At 32.7% G+C, this 13,605-nt stretch overlaps 1 protein-coding gene across 2 annotated transcripts in view; it reads left to right on the forward strand.

Moving 5' to 3' along the window:
- The window catches only part of LOC131401188 (transmembrane protein 182-like), a 357,489-nt gene that overhangs the window by 252,542 nt on the left and 91,342 nt on the right, over positions 1-13,605 (forward strand). The window contains exon 2 of one of the 2 annotated variants that reach the window (XM_058536255.1): positions 7,916-8,036. In XM_058536255.1, coding sequence (XP_058392238.1) covers positions 7,946-8,036 — 91 coding nt within the window. In that variant the 5' untranslated portion in view covers positions 7,916-7,945. Of the gene's footprint in view, positions 1-7,872; positions 8,037-13,605 lie in introns of those variants that run through there. The other variant, XM_058536256.1, reaches the window with a different exon arrangement.

Here is a 13,605-nt window from a genome sequence, read left to right on the forward strand (position 1 = left end):
GAGAAAATCTCACTTTAAAGATAGGGATTTTATTTTTAAAAGTGTGTTTTTCCTCCCTACCTACACTAATAATGTATCTATTTGCCTGGCACCAAGATAATTGAATATGGAATAATTTCTTCTGAATACTTTTAAATATAAAAATGCAAAATTTAACAGTTCCCAATGAGATGTATCATTAAAATATTCTTCAACTCTATATAAACCAAAAAAGACTTTTTAACAATAAGTGACATTTGGGTGTTTATAATAACATATAGTAGACTATTTGATAACATTCAGGAAAATGTGGGATCTCAGTTATTAATGTTTTGGCAGAGGACATTGTCAAGAATGGTAAGATAATGAATTGAAAAGAAAAGTTTGACAGTACAAATATAATTCCATTTCTCATAATATAAACTGAAAGTATATTATAGATCTGTGCAAAAGAATCTAGCTGGTACTGGTTAGTTGCACCTCCAGTATTTTATCTCCAAACATATCATTGCGTTTCTATTAAGATAGTGAAATTGTAGAGGGGAATTTCTGTTTAAAAATCTACATGACACATAGAAAATATAATAAAAACAGTGTTGAATCTTGACTAAAATTATACATATTGCATATAGAAAATGAAGCATACCTAACTTTTTCTCTCCTGTAAATTTAGGAAAACATTGTCTTACATTCAATAGTTAGAATTTAGTAAGGAAATAATCGATTGTTAATGTAAGCGGCATTCATTTTTACCTAGGGTGCATTATATATTGGGATTTAGCATCCATATTTAAAACTGATCTCTGGTAATTTTTCAAAAGTGTACACAAAACAGACAAGTTAAACAGTTTTCAAATTGATCTTAATGTCATAGTAAAAGAAAAAAGGTCAATCAAATTTCAGTAACCACATATAATTCACATGGATCCAGCTTTGCATTTGAATAACTCTATTAATTTATGACTTAGAAAATAATGTCAATAACGAAATAATATTTTACTTTATATTTTTATCTTCTAATGATGTCAAAATGATAATAAATTAAGAAATTATTCTTTCTCAAAAGTATATCAAATATATTGATTGATCTGAAGTAGTTAAAATGATGGTTTATGATACAGTTGCTTAGTAACCATCTATTACACATGTAGCTAATAAATAACAATGTTGCATTTAATCTTAAGAAAGCATTTACTTGCAATATGTTGGTATCTAATTAGACAAGATCCTGTCTCATGTTTCTTTACAGATTGATCGTGTTTTCTTCTACGTGAGGGATCCTCATTCAATATTACCAATTTTGAAGATATATAGCAATTGAGAGAGGTTATCAATTGTAAAATGAATTTTGATAAGAGGTAGCCATCCCCTTTGTGGCAGTGTAAATGAGAACAAGAAAGTATAATCCATAGTTCACTTAGGTGCTTAACTTTCTAAATATTTAGTGGTCAAAATAACGGTTACTGTTTTAACTTTTAACAGCAATCATAGTCCTTGGCTTCTAAGACTGGAGAGAAATCAGATCTCACTATATAATTCTTCACATACTGCCAATTACTTACTCCTCATTTTCTTGTTTTAGTTACCAGCTCTTTGTCACATATACAACTTCTTTCTGTAAAAGCCAATGGATAATTTTCATGTGATAGCACATTGTCACCTACACAAGATTCTAGTCCACAGTTGATTTATGAACCTCTGTACCACTAAGTAAATTAGCTTTACCCAGAGGTACTTAAAGCTTGAAGATATACTTGGGAAACAAGACGATTATAGTCTTCATTCAAGGAAAATATTCATAGCAGTATTTTCCTTTAATGCTGACAGTGATGACCTTCCTGAAAAATAAGTGCAAAGTCTCATCCCAACTTGTTCTTTTGGCCTGGTACTAGCAGGAGCTTTGCCAAATGAAAGATATTTGGACTCTCTTTTTGTGTGTGTGCCTTTCCCAGCTGCCTTTCACTCAGTTAAAGAATAATGCATTCAGCCAGCCAGCCTGAAGTTTTTGGAGAGGGGTTGCATTCTTTTCTTTATACGATGTGAAGGATCCAGACTGTGTAGAAAGCCCTACAGGGCAGTTGGACAAAGTCTATCTTCCTGGAACAGCCTCTCCAAGTCCCTTCTGCCACTCCTATCTCTGCCACCTGTCCAAATTCTTCATGTTCCTTGTTTCTCTGAGTCCCTATAACATTCTTTGAACCATATATCACATTTTACTTGTATGTGTGAGAGAGTAATAACCACTTCCAAGACTAGCTTCCCTAATATTAAGAAGGACCAGAGCTTATATAACATTCTTTTCACCATAAAAATATCACACAGTACTTAGCAAATAGTGTATTCAAAGATCTATTCTCTCAACTAATAATTTTTAGCACTTGATTGTATATCCTGTATTATTTTTATTTGACTCATATGTGTATATCTTATGTTCCTAATCAATAACTAGTTCCTTAAGGGCCATGCTTCTTTTTTATATCCTGAAGTCTCACATAAGGCTGTATAGAAAGAGAGTATTCAAAAAATATGGATTGTTTCTTACAATGTGCCAGGCATTATATGCTTTATGTGTGTTATATCTTAACAAACTTATAAGTTATGTACTATTATTATCACCATTTTAGTAGTGAAGAAACAGAAGTTTAGAAACTTGTTCAAAGTCATAAGCTATTAAATGAAATAACTGAAATTCAAACCCAAGCTAACTGTAAAGATTATTCAGTTAATACAAAAATATACCGCAACTCACTTTTCCATCCTCTTTAAAATAAGGCATTTCTGATCCCACTGGCTTTCCATGATGTCACTCTTCTCTAAACGTACCTAAAATATGATTAAATAAATTATAATTTACATCATGCCTATATTCCTTGATGTCCTTCTAGCCCAATTATTGCCACCAACCTATAGTTAGAGTATGATATCTATGACAAGAGAAATGATAGTCTTATTTTTAACTGTGAAATTTTAAAGTTCTATATCCTTTGTAAAAAGGAGTGCTCATAGCCTCTCTGCTGAGCCTTCAAAACTAGTTTGTAAGAGCTGTATTCAACATTATGTTTTGTTGAGGGTTTTGCACATTCTTCTTGCTTAATAATGTTTATTGTAAATGTTTAAATAATAATCACGATAATTTCTCATCTTCACTCTAGGTAGCCACTACTTCTATTGTAGATGTCAATAACTCAATTTACATGGAAGACAGAAGCTACTATTATATATTTTTCTCTCTCCATTTTCTAGTTACTTTGTGAAATTGATAAGCATGTGTGTGTGCACGTGTGTGTGTGCGTGTATAGATGGTGGAACAAGGGGCTTGTTTTCCTGTGGGAAACTTTGGAGCATGTTTGTGGATAGCCCAATGGCTTAATTGAATCAAGTCATTTGCTTTTAATAGCTCTTCTCCCACAGCCCAGTGAAACCTAGACCCTTCACAAAAGATGTTAATCCTAGTCTTAAAATAGTGTCTTCTGTTGAGACCCACAGGCTGTGCCTCAGCAACTGGTCATTTCAGTATTTATTTTGCATACAATTTTGAGCAATAACTCTACCAGTTCTATCATGAAGGTTGGAATTGCTGCTCTCATAGCAGGAATTATTGGTGCTGTTGGCATTATCCTATTTCTTGTAGCATTTGGAACAGAATATTGGTTACTTGCAACAGAGACCTGTGAAAATTTTGACTCTAACAATGGAACTTCAGACATCGAAGAAGAGGTAAACAGAAATCTAATAAATATACTCTTTAAAAAGTATGGAATTTCAAATAATTACACATCAAGAAAACTTGTGCTTTAAAAATTAACATGCTAGCAATGTAAGATGATTCTTTAGCTTTTAATTTTAATAGATGTTCTTTTTAAATTTTGTAAATATTTTCTAGGATTGATTTGTAGATTGGAGACATGGAACACATGGTTATCCTCATAGGAAAGAATGGCATACTAAATGGGAAATATGCCAGACAGCTTGAATATATATTGTTGCATATTTACAATGTCAGGAATGTTATTCTCACACTAAAACCTCATAATCTTGATTATTATTTTGAAAAATGTTCTTATTATTGTGATTTTGTTTTTAGTTATTTTCTCAATTAAAACTGAGAATTGGATTTGCCAAATATATATATATATTTAACAGTTGGACTAACAAAGCTAAATTCAAGACTTGGGAGGGAAAATAAAAGCAAACATTTCTATCCAATCATTAAATAAACTTGAAACATTATGTTTGTCTACATGAACTCTCCTGAGGAAAAAGTATTTCTCTTTCAGGACTTCAGCAATTTGCTTTTGTTTTGTTATAACTTTAGTCCAATAAGAAAGGATATTTTACAGAAAAGTTTACTTGTAAACCAAAACTTTTTTTCAAATTTTAATGTCAGGAAACAAATATAATCACATTACAAAAATACTCATCATTCACTATTAAACAATTGTAGTTGTTCTTGCAATGTCTTCTTCTGGAAAAATATATTTAATTTCTGAAGTGATTTTCCAGTAAAGAAGAAAAACTATTGCTCCTCTTAAAGATTCAGTACCACAGAGACCTGGCAGCCTGAGCCAAACTTCTCTGGATTGCTCTGTGTGAGGAGTGTGGAAATGCTGAAGTCTTAGTTTTCAGAAAATTCAGAAGTTGACTAAAGTTTTCTCTCATGCCATCATTCTTTGTTTTGTATTCCATTTTTCCTTTCAGAGAGGCTTCCATTTCTGCAGTTCCTAAAGTACTCTATGATCTTTACTCAGCATTAATAAAAACCTGCTGCCAGCTAAAGCTCTGACTTACTTATTTATCCATAGATGATGGGTTAATGTTAAGGTACTAACACTCCCAGAAGTATTTGTATTCTAAAGAGATCAACTGAATGCATTTCTAATAGTAGGTTTAGGCTACTTTAATCTTGGCTGGAGGGAGATTTTCCAAGGGGATTCCTTTTTGGCATCTGTGATATTATACTACTTATGCTGCCACATACTACATTTGCATCTATGATTAGTTAGAAATCTTCGATAGGAACTGTCAGTTCTCCCCAGGAAGCAGTACTAGATGTCTATGAACAGCACTTTCAGACAACAAATAGAATCCTAGAATGTTAGAACTGGAAGTGATCTTACAAATCATCTGGTCCATACTGTAATAAGCACTCGTCACCTCACTCTGCAACTAGTGCTATTTTCATCACACTAAGTTAATGACATTGCTTACAAAATCTATTTTTGTATCTAAAGCAACCAGTATACTGACTAACACACATTTGACTCTCAGTAAACATTTACTGAATGAATTATACAGACAAGGAAATTGATATTCAAAAAAGAGAAGTGACTTAAGCCCACAGACCTATTGACTGAAAAACAGCTAGAACCCTGGTTATCTTTTCTCTCATTCCAGTGGTACGTCCACTGTTTCCTGATAATTTCATTACATCAGGGTATATTTCATATTTCCTACATGTGTGTAAGAAGCAAATATCAGACCTGGAGCTAATGTCTCATAAATAGGAAATGATAATTAGCAAATCAATTAATTATTTAAAACTTCTGTTCTCCCTATAATAATTAATATGTTGGAATAAAGGTATCTCCAAGTCATCAAAAGTATAAGGTGCTTATCAGTAGTAATTATTATTCTGGACTCTCACTATACTGTTTCTACATTAAGAATACTATTTAGAATGGTACTTGCTGGAAATAAGAAATTAATAAAAATAATGAATCAGAAGATCTCAAATACTTAAAGCTTATTTAATGCAATTATTTCTGTTTTCTAACAAGGAATTACATAGAATGAGAAGCTAGTATTACACTTATGTGGAGAAAGCAGAGAATAATATGAAGATATATTGTTGTACATGTTAGCTTTTGCTTGTCAGCAGAGTGTAACATAGTCTTGTTGAGCATTAATAATTGAGGCACAGAGAGAGAAAAAGAAAAAGATCCACAGCTAATCTCCTATCTTATGTTGGTTAGCAATTCCCACCCATATTCTCCTCTCATAATACATAGCTAATCATAGCTGTTAGCAAATGGAACAATTGACAAATTTCATCTGTAGCTTCTTTCCTAGTTGGCCACTGTTGAACTGTGTGTGGTGATGGGTTGTGATTAGTATTTGGGTGGTGAACATGATGTAATCTATGCAGAAATAGAAGTATAATGATGTACACCTGAAATTTATACAATGTTATAAACCAATGTTACTGTGATAAACAAAAAATTAAAATAAATAAATTAATTAATTAATTAAAAAAAAAAAGAATTCTCAAACTACTGTGTGCTAGAATTACCTAGGGAGATATTTTTCTTTTAATGTGGCTTCCTGGCCTTCGCTGTTCAGAGAGTTTGAGTCAACAAGTCTAAGTCCAATAATCTACAGTTTTAACATTTGGATCTTAACCCTGCTCTTCTATACTATGTGGCAAAAAAAACTTATATGGAAACTGAAAGTTGGAGAACACACCCAGTATATAGTTTAGACATTGAGAGAAGTATTGAAAACTATTTCTACATTGGCCAAATACATTAATCATATGAAATAGTCACATTCTTTGTTTTTCATTAATAGAGATCACTTGGAGCTATCCTGAATTTTCCAGGTTTTTTAATATGATTTTCTTTACAGCTACTTAAAATTAAAAGATTACACAAGTATTCAGAAATAATATTTAGATGACTTAAGAGAATAACTGTTGAATCCCCTCAAACATTTGGAAGCACCCATTTACATCAGAAAAAATATCTTATTACTTAAATTGAGCTCCCTAAGGACTGCTAGTAGACAATGCCTTTTTAAAGTCTAGTTTAAATAACTATGTACTTGAAAGTAAAAAAACTAGATTTCTTAACATATGTCTTTTAGTCTAGACTTTTTCCTAGTCAATCTAGCCTTACTTTGTACTCTTGGGAATAAGTGAGGCTTGACTATTCAAATCTTATCTCCTAGTCACACCACTTTGAAAAATTTTAACCGTGGAGATACTCTGGCTGCAATATTTTTCAATGCATCTTTGTTCCTTAGAGACATTTTGTCTAGTCAGATTAGTGCAAATGTGCAACATAAATGGTGCCACTTCAGGAACTCAACTCATTAGCTGTGACCACGGAAAAAGGTCCTGCTATGATTGTTAAGCCAAAGTTATAGTGCAATGGTTCTCTAAGTTATTATTTAGGGGAACATATAGGAGAAATATATAATATTTAAGGAAAATCAAAATTTTATAATGTATTTATGTATATTTTAGTGAGGCAACTGTTTAACTGATATTGTTCTTTTGAGAGTACTAACCCCTCAGTCACATTGCACAGAATCAATGGACTCTTTCTCAAGCCCTTCTAAAATTAAGGAGTTTGTGAAACCTATGCTATCCATTTACATTTCTGTAATTAGGCAGTCAGTCAACCAAAGAAATGTGTTGAGCCTACTCCAGGCCTAATACTGTGCATCTAATGCACTTATTCTTAATTTTGAAATTTTCGACATTTAAAACTTTTCATTATAAAAAATTTAAAAATATACAATAATAGAGGGAATAGTATAATGATTATTCATCTACCTACCAACAAACTTTTGAAAATATCAACATTTTTCCATTCGTTATCGGTTTTTTCAAACAATATAAAGTCTCCCTACTCAAATTAAAGTCCACACACCAGCAAAAATGGCATCACTTGGGAGCTTCTTGGAAATGCAGAATTTTATGTCTCATTCAGTTGTAATAAATCAGAATGTATATCTTAACAAGATTTCTAGTTGACTTGAGTGCACATTAAAATTTGAGAAGCACAGGTACAAAACACATGCCAGATAGCACTTTCTATAATGAACTTCCTACCCTGCAGAAAAATAGTACTCAGTATGTTGTAGAATTCCATTCAAAATGAGATTTCATTTGTGAAGCCAAAATTTCCAAAAGTTTGAATATTTGTTTTTATAGAATGATGAAGATGTGAGAGACTACGAGGAAATGTCCTTTATATATCACCATGAAGGCTTCTTCTGGAGGTGCTGGTTCTTTGGAGATGATCCACAAACTTCAGTTTGGAGATACTGGTTTAGTGAGTGTGAGATATTATTATCTGATATTTTAAAGATATGGCCTCAGCTTCAAAAATAATATCTTATATGGAAATTGAAGGGGATATATATTAGGGATGTATATTCAGTATTAAAAGCCCAAGATTGCAGGAAAACACTTTCTGTTTTCATTAGTTATTTGGCCTGGAAGGCAACTGGTTATATTGAAGCCATCTGAATAAGATCCTACTTGCCTTAGAGTCACACATAAAATCATCCATGTTTTCTTCCAAGATAGAATAGTTGTCTTAGCATGCTACTTATGCCTTTCTATATAATTATAAGTTACTAAGGTGGAATTAAAGTTTAAAAAGTGGCAACATAAAGCTTGAAAATTTAGGATCTTCATTTAATTTATGCTTAACTATTTTAAAAATCATATTCTTTTTAAGAACTGACCAGGATTTTACCTACCTGTTGAAATAATTTTACGCACTGGAGACAGGGCTTCTAATCCTTACTTTATCACTTTATAACTGTTTGACTGTTGGCAAATTGCTTAACCTCTTTTTGCTTATTTTTTAAAGGTGATTATTTCCAGCATGTTTATCAATGTTAATTTAATATGCAGCACCAATGAGGTTAATAAAAATAATTGAGCCTTGTTTCTTTCTATTTGTCTAGATATTCTCTCTCTCCATCAAGCTGCAAATCAAATTAATGGCATTCAATGAACTGTGGTTTGAGGGAAATTCAGGAGTCAAAACATGGTCAAGGACCATATCTATTTAACTAGCTGTTTTTAGCACATTTGTTCTTAAAATATTATATGAAAATAATAATAATCTAAATACAAATAAAGAATATGATTAAGAACTCTAATATACTACTCTGTCAGGAACTCCTGGTAACTGTTGTAACTCTAGAATGTGTGTATCAAAGGGCAAGTGCTATTTGTTTTTAATGATCCAATAATCTAGGGATCTTATTTGCAAGTGTGCTTAAGAGGTTCTTTTTTCTATAACATTGTAATTACAATGTCAATACAAATGGAATCCTCCTTCAGAATTCATCAGAATACAGATTTACTCAAAGAAATATTCATGAAGAAATCATATATTCACAGTACTATATTTAGCTAGGACGTCATTGGATGTAATCCACGTCCTTCAAGAGCTTATTTCCTAATTGGTGTCAGTCGTAAACACATTCACAAATACAATAAAAAAGGCAAGGATGTAATTGATGTCACAAGGCAGTATAGGCTATATACTATGAGTATAGGCATTAAATATTTAAAAGGTCAAAGGAAAGAGAGGGATTTAAGAACTATGGTTGTCAGGGATTGTTTCCTGTTGGAGACAGAAGTTGAATTAAGTCCTGAATGATAGGAAAGATTTGGGTGGAAAGTTAAAAAGGTAGAGTACACTGAGGGGTATGAATAACAATATAGAGATAGGAAAAAACTTGTCTCTTTTGAGAGAGTAGGTAGATCACTCTAACTGTCGTTGAGGGTTCATGGGGTGGTGTGGTTGGGGATCAGATCTGAAAGTATATTTGGGCCAAATTGTGAAGAACTATAAATGTATGACAGTGGGAAACCACAAATCTGGGTATATAATGCCTCAAGGAAAATACCTTCCATTAATATGCTGTGCAAATCCTAACAAATTTTTAAAAAATCCATTGTATTTGAATAATTATACAACAAAAATGAAGACATTTGAAAATATCAGCAACCACACATACTAAAATACTAGTAGTGAGGCAGGATTTCTAGCATTATGGAATAAGTAGGTTAGAGGACCCATTCCCCAACAAAACAATTTAACTGTTGAAAATTATAAAAACCAGTCATTCAAACTCTCTGGACATTGTCCTGAAGGTGTACAAAAAATAGAGATGCTTTCATTCAAGACTATTTATTAAATCTCAGTGAGAACATCATGAGTTTGTGGCATTTGAGCCTCAACCCACTCTGTTAAACCCCTATCCTCAGCTCTGTGTTTGGAAGCTCTACCCTGTCTGTGTGCAGCTAATTAAACAGAGGCTCCTTTTTGTCTGGCTCCCAGTCTAAATTATGGTTTATTTCTGCAAGGGGCAACCTGTTAGTATGTCTTATACTCTCCAGCCATGAGTTACAGCAGCTCTAGTCTAAGTGTGCAGTAGAAAGGCGTGGTCTCCCTGCCTGTGCCAAGCCCCACTCATAGGGTGGAAGTTCTACCAGGTACAGCAGGCTGAGAAAACTGGTCCCTATTGTCCTACACTGATTTGTTCATTGGGTAGAGGTTCCACACTGGAGAGAACAAAGAGGCTGCCACCTGCCCCCCCCAGCATGCATTCATAGAATGGAGGTGTCATTTGGGTTTCCTGCCCCCAGCTTTGCTGCAAAGGTGCAGGAATTCTGCCCTGGGGGAATGTTAGGCAAGAGATATAGGACATAAGATAAAAGTGTTCTGCAACTCTGTCTGAAGAACTGACTAATTTGGAACAGTGATTGGAGAACTCCTTGTCAAAGGGTGTTATCAAAAACAGGGAGATCTTTTCAGAGAGCAGTTAAAAGGAGGCCATTAGCAATATGGTACAAGCAAAACAATAAAGCAGCCAGAAGGTTAATAGGGAGAATTAAGAAAGACAATCCAGAAGAGCTCTCTTGGGAGTGTAGTAAATTCTGGGGTTTGGGAAAACTGTACGTATGTGCCAAACTGTACCCACTCAGAAGCAATCAGAGCAAAATGTAGGGCAGACTTGGAAGCATTTCCCAATACATACAGAGCCATTAACACAGAACTGAAGCCTCGCTGGCATAAGGGGTTTAAACACAATCTATGACCAAACACTGACTAGACAATAAGCTACTCTGACCAGGGTCAACTCCTAGGAATCTAGGCTTAAAAATAATATCAGATACATCCCAGAAATTCTAGAAGTTTGTGTACATGCCCAAGACTGCACTCTCTTATGAGTGATCAGAGAAGGAATCGCTAAGCTACTAGTGCTTGGATGGATGTGGGGAAAAAAATGCATTAAGTAAACCATGCTTAAAAGATTGAAGGAATGCATTATGACAATGTCTCATCAAATTGAGAGCGTCAATAAAAAGAAATTATTTTTATAAATAAAAACTCTGGAGTTGAAAGTTGAATAATTGCAATGAAAAATTTACTACAGGGGGTAGAAAAGAGAAAGTCAAGTCACCATGTACAAAGGAACACCAAAAAACTTAAAAAAACATAAAAAAGAGCTTTTTAAAAAACATAAAATTATATGAGGTAATAATTATAACAATGAATTTTTAGTTTTTAACATACTTAGATGTGATATATGTATGTGAATAATTGCCCAAAAATTTGGGGAGAAAATAGAGATATATAGAAAAAGAATTCTATATGTTACTGAAACAATCAGTATAAATGTGAAGTAATTCTAATAAATAAATATGTAAACTGTATGCCCCAGAGAAACTACTAAAAAATAACTTAAAAAATAAGGTTAAAAAACTATTAAAAGTGGGCCAGCCCAGTGGTGTAATGGTTAAGTTCGGCATGCTCCACTTCAGCAGCCCAGGGTTTGTGGATTCAGAACGTGACTGTGGACCTACACCACTCATCAAGCCGTGCTGTGGCAGCGACCCACATACAAAATAGAGGAAGATTGGTACAGATGTTAGCTCAGGGCCAGTCTTACTCAAGCAAAAAGTGGAGGATTGGCAATAGACTTTAGCTCAGGGCCAATCTTCCTCACCAAAAAATAAAAACAAAAAACCTGCAAAATAAAAACTATTAAAAGGATAAAAATGTTACACTGACAAAAATGTTAGCATTGACATCACTACTGACAGTATAGAAATAAAAATAATTAAAGAGAAACACTACATACACCTGTATGCTAACAAATTAGATAACCTAGATGAAGTTACTAGGTTAATGAAGATGAATAAATTACTAAAAAGACACAAACTACAGAAACTGACTCAAGAATAAAATAGAGAATCTGAATAGACCTATAATAAGTAAAAGAGATTGAATTAGTAATGAAAATATTTCCCTCAAAGAAATAATTGGAAATTAAAAAGTAAAATTATCTCTATTTGCAAATGACATCATCTTATATATAGAAAATCCTAAAGAATCCACTAAAAAATCTATTAGAACTAATAACAATATTCAGCAAAGTTTCAGGACACAAGATTTATATACAAAAATCAATGGTATTTCAATGGCAATAAACATTATAAAATGAAGTTAAGAAAACAATTCCATTTACAATAGTATGAAAATAAAATATTTGGAAATAAATTTAGCAAAAGAAGTGTAAGACTTGTATGCTGAAATCTAAAAAATATTGTTGAAGGAAATTAACAGACTTTTGAATAAATGAAAAGACATCCCATGTTTCTGGATTGGAAACTTAATATTATTAAGATGGTAATACCCCTTAAATTGATCTAAAATTTCAATGTAATCTCTATCATAGGTGTAGCTCTTTTTTTTCCCTCAGAAATTACTACCCTGATTCTAAAATTCTTATGGAAATGCAAGGGACTCAGAACAGCAAATACAATATTGAAAAATACCAAAACTGGAGAACTCACACATTTTAAAATTTACTGTAAAACTACAGTAATCAAATCAGTGTGGTAGTGTCACAAGGATAAACATACAGATCAATGGAATAGAGTTCAGAATCTAATAAGAAACCCTTAGGTTTATGGTTAATTGATGTTAGACAAGAGTTCAGGCAGAATTCAGTATGGAAAGAATAATCTTTCAACAAATGGTACTGAAACACTGTTATCCACAAGCAAAAGAATGAATTGAACTCCTATCTCATATCATACACATTAATTAAGTAAAAATGAATCATAGACCTAAATATAAGAGCTAAAACCATAACATTCTTACAAGAAAATATATGAGCAATCTTCATGAAGTGGATTAAGAGATAGTTTCTTAGATATGACATTAAAAATATAAGGGTCAAAAAATAGATAAATTGGACTTTAAATTTTAAAATTTTTGTGCTGCTTATAATTCCACCAAGAAAATGAAAAGACCATTAACATAATGAGAGAAAATAATTGCAAATCATGTATCTATCTCCTAAGGGACTTGTATCCAGAATGAAGAAAGAGCTCTTAAAACTCAATAATGAAAGGAAAAATAACACAATTAAAATTGTAAAAAAACAAATGAATAGACATTTCTCCAAAGAGGATATACAAATGACCAATAAGGACATAAATGATGCTCAACATCATTAGCAATCCAGGAAATGAAAATCAAAACCACAATGTGATACCACTTCACATCCACAAAGATGGCTATAAACAAGAAGACAGATGCTAAATTTGGGGATAATATGGAGAAATTGGAACACTTATACACAACTGGTTGTTACAGAAAGTGTTGCAGCCACTTTGGGAAACAGTATGACAGTTCCTCCAGAGGTTAAACATAGAGTTACCAATTGACACAGCAATTCTGCTCTAGGAATATACCTAAGAGAAAAAAAAATCTGTCCCAACAAAAACTTGTACATTAACATTGAAAGCAGCATTATTCATAATATCCAAAAAGTGGAACAATTCAATTGTCTGTCCACTCATGA

This window comes from Diceros bicornis, chromosome X (assembly GCF_020826845.1).
Source record: "Diceros bicornis minor isolate mBicDic1 chromosome X, mDicBic1.mat.cur, whole genome shotgun sequence".
NCBI lineage: Eukaryota > Metazoa > Chordata > Mammalia > Perissodactyla > Rhinocerotidae > Diceros > Diceros bicornis.